General features: G+C 45.9%; 1 protein-coding gene across 1 annotated transcript; it reads right to left on the bottom strand.

Moving 5' to 3' along the window:
- Positions 1-1,479: 1,479 nt before the first annotated feature.
- LOC136421826 (achaete-scute homolog 1a-like) lies at positions 1,480-4,710 on the bottom strand. The gene is made up of 2 exons (XM_066409393.1): positions 3,583-4,710; positions 1,480-2,870 (listed from the first exon to the last, which is right to left on the bottom strand). Exon 1 carries the CDS (start codon positions 4,162-4,164, stop codon positions 3,583-3,585), a length of 582 nt encoding a protein of 193 aa, XP_066265490.1. The 5' UTR covers positions 4,165-4,710; the 3' UTR covers positions 1,480-2,870.
- Between the last annotated feature and the right edge of the window lie 558 nt (positions 4,711-5,268).

Here is a 5,268-nt window from a genome sequence, read left to right as displayed (position 1 = left end):
GAATTTTTGGAGACAACACAGGTAGAGAGATGGAAGAGGGGGTAGAAAATACTGCTGAGAGATTTGCCACAGGTAAATCGTCAATGTACATACACACACACACACATCTCTCTAAGTATTTTCCTCCTTCTCATCCATTGTGACATACCATGCTCTAGACCCGGGTCCACGGCCTGCTCACCCATCAACCTAATCACACCAGACGTGCAAATTACACCGCCTGGAGGCTTCTGGGTACAGCGGGCCAATCAGACGACAGCGGCGCGAGATGATGACAGGTTTGGACGTGTTGGCGCCAAGGGGCGGAACCACTGGCAATCATGGGGGGGGGGATTTATAAGGTGGGAGGGTAGAACATGTTTATCTAAAAGTTGGAATGAAAACGTGGGCCACAGTTGTTTTCTTTCTTGATTCGTAAAATTCGTACTGATATGTCCAAAGAATCTCAAGTGTATATCTTATTTTACAGTTTAGAAAAATTAAACAACAGGTAGCGGATCATGGGGGGTATACAATTCAGAATGGGCTAGCTACAAAAAAAGGCATATGATAAAACGGTGACGATCTGCCCATTCGACCTCTGCTTGGAGAGTATACAGTTCATAGAGTGGGAGGTTAGACGTTGTTTGTTTCAGATGTTCTGTTTTAAAAAGCAGGTATGAAGGTATAGGCAATCGTCTAACGGTTCTAAAATCAGTAATATAATGTTCAAATATGTTCTTTTCCAGTTTAGAAGAATTAAACTTTAAACATCTTAAACTCACTTTGTAGTAAATGACATTGTCTAGGGCCACACTATAGGTAAAGTCATTTTGCATATTTCAAGGACTTTTGACCTACATTTGCAAAGTCGTTAAGGCTAGCATTATCCATTATTTCGGTTATCCTTGTATTACCTTATATAGCTATTGAAATATTCGACTTTTGAAATGACTTAGCTATTAAAAACCAGTGACTGTTGTCTATTTGACTCATCATCACATGACGTCACCCTCAATGTGAGTGAGTATGAGTCATCGGCGTCATACCAAATATGGACCACCGTCCCAGGGGGTAAAAATATCCACTACTGTATTCACTTGGGACTATAGAAAAGTGTGGGGTAACAAATGCGTTTGTTTCACCTTTGCAACATTTACGAGTTTTCCGCTCCAGTGGTTTTATGGATCGTCATTGAAAATTACAAAGTCTGTTATGCATTTCAGGCATATCTTTGGCTAATCAAAGTTTCATGATGGAACAATTTATGAATACCGTTGAAAAATGTATTACTTTGTACATGCTTTCCACATAATTGAGATCCTAACGTCCATGCGAGTATAAACTCAACAGATATTCTTTCAAATATCAGACACGTTTTTTTACAAAACCACACACATACACACACATACAATCTACATACATAAACACACCACACACACACATACACACACACATTCACACACATACATACATGAATTACACACCACAACAAAACTGTTTCTTCGTAAAAATTAGAATTTATTCATCACGTTGCCACGGCAACCAATCGTCATCCCACGCCAAGTAAATATATATATATTTGTATCTATAAATGCATATAAACGCTGGAAGCAAAAAATGTACATTCTCATCTCATATATAGAAATCTCCCTCCCCCACACCCTGCATTGGTACTGGCTATACTGTACGCATGCGCACTGCTGTACAAGAAGTATTGACCATTGATCCCGAATTCTTATCGATTATCTATAATCGATTATCTATATATCTATACTGAAGCAAAGAATCGGTTTCAAAGCAAAACTTTGGAACCCGTTTTCTAAAGAGGAAGCCATATATCCATGTCCCGCATATTTCAGGCCTTGCTATGTACAAACTTTAGGATCATTCAAATTCGATTGATATCAAAACAATCGAACGCGTACAAAAATATATATATAGAAATCTGTGTATCAAATTTACAAAACTGGCCACAGTCGGCAGTAGAATTTGGTAGCCTATGTAGAAAATATGTACATTTGGGTACTGAAGTAAGAAAGCTACTTTCCTTATTCGGAACATCTTACTGATATTCTATCATTATCATACTCTGGGACTTAAGGAAGCAAAACTCCAAACAAAGCCACCCAGGAACGCTCGATTTCTGTGGAAACTAAAATGATATGAAGTAACTGTGAAGACAAGTGTGTTTTTGTACTTTGGCTGTAAGCTATACCTTATTTTCTTGCCTCGGGCTGTTCCAATTGTCGCAGGGATGGGTGGGGTTTCTTTTCAAATTCAAGTTTTTCAAAGTAAAGTTTCAATTCTAAAACGGTGAATGTTTTGGGAAATAAAAGCATCAATGAATAGGAACATATTTTGAAGAATATTCCAAAAAAGTTTGGAAAATTCAAATACGGTTCAAGAATATAGTTGAGTTCGTTTCACAACATCCCCGTGACATTTAAAATGGAACATCCCAAGTTTACACAATGGGTCTACAAAGTTACGATATTTGGCGGAGCTTTTTTTAAGGTGAGTAAACAGAGAAATCACGAAGGTGCGTCCTCGGTACAAGAAATAGTCCACGAGCTCATGTTTCATCGGAAGACAAGTCCAAAACAACCGTCCTGTGGAGATATACGGCGTCGTTTCCCTCTGGGTCCTTTGTGTCGGGCGGACACCCCTGTCCCGCCGAGTTGCCCCGCCCAGTACATGTCTTTATCAGCATTAATCGGACGCGTCCATTCTTCCCGGAGGGGTGAGCTGGACGCGGAGGTGTCGTCCCTCCCATTGTTCTGGGGTGTCTCGCCGTGGGGCCCCTCCCCGTTCCCTAGTGGCTCGTGCCGTCCTTTGTCGCGTGGTCGCCTGACTGGGCCCTTTGTCCCGCTCCGTGAATAATCCTGGACCTGTGAGAACACAGAAGAGAGAGAACATGAATATGCGGGACTTCGCTTTGAACCGTCTGAACCCAAGTCCTAAATCCCCCCTCTTAGAAAACTCCTCCGCTTAAGTACACAGTGAAGTATAGCGCCACGCGTACGGCGGTCTTAAGACAAACATCGCACACAAGCGACGCTTAAGCCTGCATGACAATACTCGTGCAACCGCCTTCTCAAAAACAACTCTCAACAACACCTAATCTTCCTTCTAAGAACCCCCAACTCTTTCTACCAACACGCGAGAGCTACGGGAAAGTATACCAAGTCTCTGACAACTTAAACTTGACGGATGAAAAGTAGGACTTGTAGGAAATGTCTAACAGGTAGTTGTACTACACCCACGTGCAGTGGAACAATACCGGCCCGCCGGCTTATCACGGTAAGCAAACAGACGCTCGAGTTAGCGTTACAAATACAAACGGCGCGGTAATCAGTTGTACCGAGCGGCTTTACGGACAGATTACAAACTCTGGGGCAGGCAGACCCCACTACGGTATTCCTTTGTGTGCCGTACTAATAGTATATACGCACGCTAGCGCCTTCATATAGGCCATTTCTAAAACCTAACAGTGTCTATGTATGAGAAATGCAATAACATCACAATCTTAAGCGTGAAATTGTGAAAGATTTGTTTTAAAACTTGTCAAAATTAAAGTTGGAGTAATAAAAAGAAACGTACCTAGTTAAACCATGAAGTGAAGTCGAGTAGTTCCTCCTCTTCGGGAGAGAGGGGCGGGCACGGCGAGCCGTCGCTGCTGTACGAGTCGTAGTTCGGCCTGGGGGCGGGCGGACTGTACATCGGGTAGTGCGGGCTGGGGCTGCCGGTGCTGAACACGGCGTTCACCGCGTCGCTCTCGGACAGGAGCTGCTGCAACTGCTGGATGTAGTCGACGGCTGATTTCAAGGTCTCTACTTTGGACATCTTCTTGTTGACCCTGCCGTTGGGGACGTGGTTCCGGAGCGTTGCGAAGCCGCTGTTGACGAGTCGGACGCGGTTTCTCTCCCTCTCGTTTCGCCTGGCCACCGCTTGTGGGGGTCTCTGTGGGATGGAGTAGCCGAGCCCGTCGAAGTTTATCCTCCGCTTGCACCGCAAGACTTCGGGAGTGTCGGCGGGGCGGGAGCGCTTGGTCCCCGTGGACCCGACGGAGTCGGTCGGTGAGGGCGTGCAAGACAGCCGGAGGGAGTCCGGTCGGGCCGACACGTCGAAGAACGTGGAAGGCATCGAGTCGAAGGTGGCGATGTTGTCGGCGAGTGTGTCCATCCTTGCCGAGGGAAGACGGTGCGAAGGTCCGGTGGAAGTGAGAAATAAAAAAAGAAGGCGCGAGCGAGTCGCGTGGGGCGCTCAAGAACAGGGGCAAGCCGTGGCGAGTGGTTCTCGGTCCTGTCTGACTCCCCCGTCGCCACACGCCCTCTTATATCGGCGCGAGCCGGTCTATTTGCTCACGGGCTAATCTGCAGTTAACCACGCCTCTTCCCCACCTCACCGTGGCGATAAAAGCCGCTTGTTTTGCAAATAAGCGTGGCGGGCGCGTGGCAGTGTCGCCTGGGGGAAGCTCCGCCCCCAGACGGGTACGGCACGGCCCGCGGGGCGTCATTGCGATTCAGTGCGCACGCTGATGGTGATGTCCTTTGTGTTCCGCCGGGGTCTGATCTGCATTACTACAGGAGGGAAAACCTTCCCCCCAGGCGCGCGCTCCAAACTTGGGTCAGGAGTTCGACGCGTTTAACTCCTGCAAATCTCTCACACGACGGCTTGTCTGAAGTCTGAATTGTTGACACGGAACGTAGTTGTCTATAGCACTGATCAAGTGGCGTTTTGTGTACGTTTAGGTGTGATGTAATGCATGCAGCTAATAGTATCTAATCTCGCGGACAGCGCTCCAAACTTAGGTCAAGAGTTTACCCCCCCCCCCTCTCTACTTCTTCAAATCTCAGCCTCCACCAGGCCTTCCTACGGGGGTATGGATCGCAGAATTCGGCAAGAGAAAGAATAATTTGCAAGTAGTCAGTCCGCGTGAAGGTTGATATTTCCCCAACTGCGCCTGCAAATGAAACCCTACGATGGCCAAACTCCCCTGGCAAATATTTTCCCTATAGCCGGCGTAGTTTAGATAGTCTGTCGGAGACTACGAATCTCTCACAAAACGTCTTGTCTGAAGTCTAAATGTTTACACAGAACTCAGTTGTCTATAGCACTTATCAAGTAGCAATCTGTGTAGGTGTGTGTGTGGTGCAATGCTGCTAACAATTCTTAGCTCTTCTCTGCCATTCTTTAGAACTGTTTATATTGTTTCTCCTTGTCCTCTGTCAAATCTAGAATCTTATACATAGTTATAGGCGTGTTCTACATGTTCTTAAGTGTTCT

This window comes from Branchiostoma lanceolatum, chromosome 16 (assembly GCF_035083965.1).
Source record: "Branchiostoma lanceolatum isolate klBraLanc5 chromosome 16, klBraLanc5.hap2, whole genome shotgun sequence".
NCBI classification, from domain to species: domain Eukaryota; kingdom Metazoa; phylum Chordata; class Leptocardii; order Amphioxiformes; family Branchiostomatidae; genus Branchiostoma; species Branchiostoma lanceolatum.
The sequence above is the reverse complement of the archived record's forward strand: the minus strand, read 5'-3'. Positions and strand labels throughout refer to the sequence as shown.

Coding starts and splice junctions, on each gene's coding strand:
- LOC136421826 (XM_066409393.1), bottom strand. CDS start 4,164: ATGGACACACTCGCCGACAACATCGCCACCTTCGACTCGATGCCTTCC.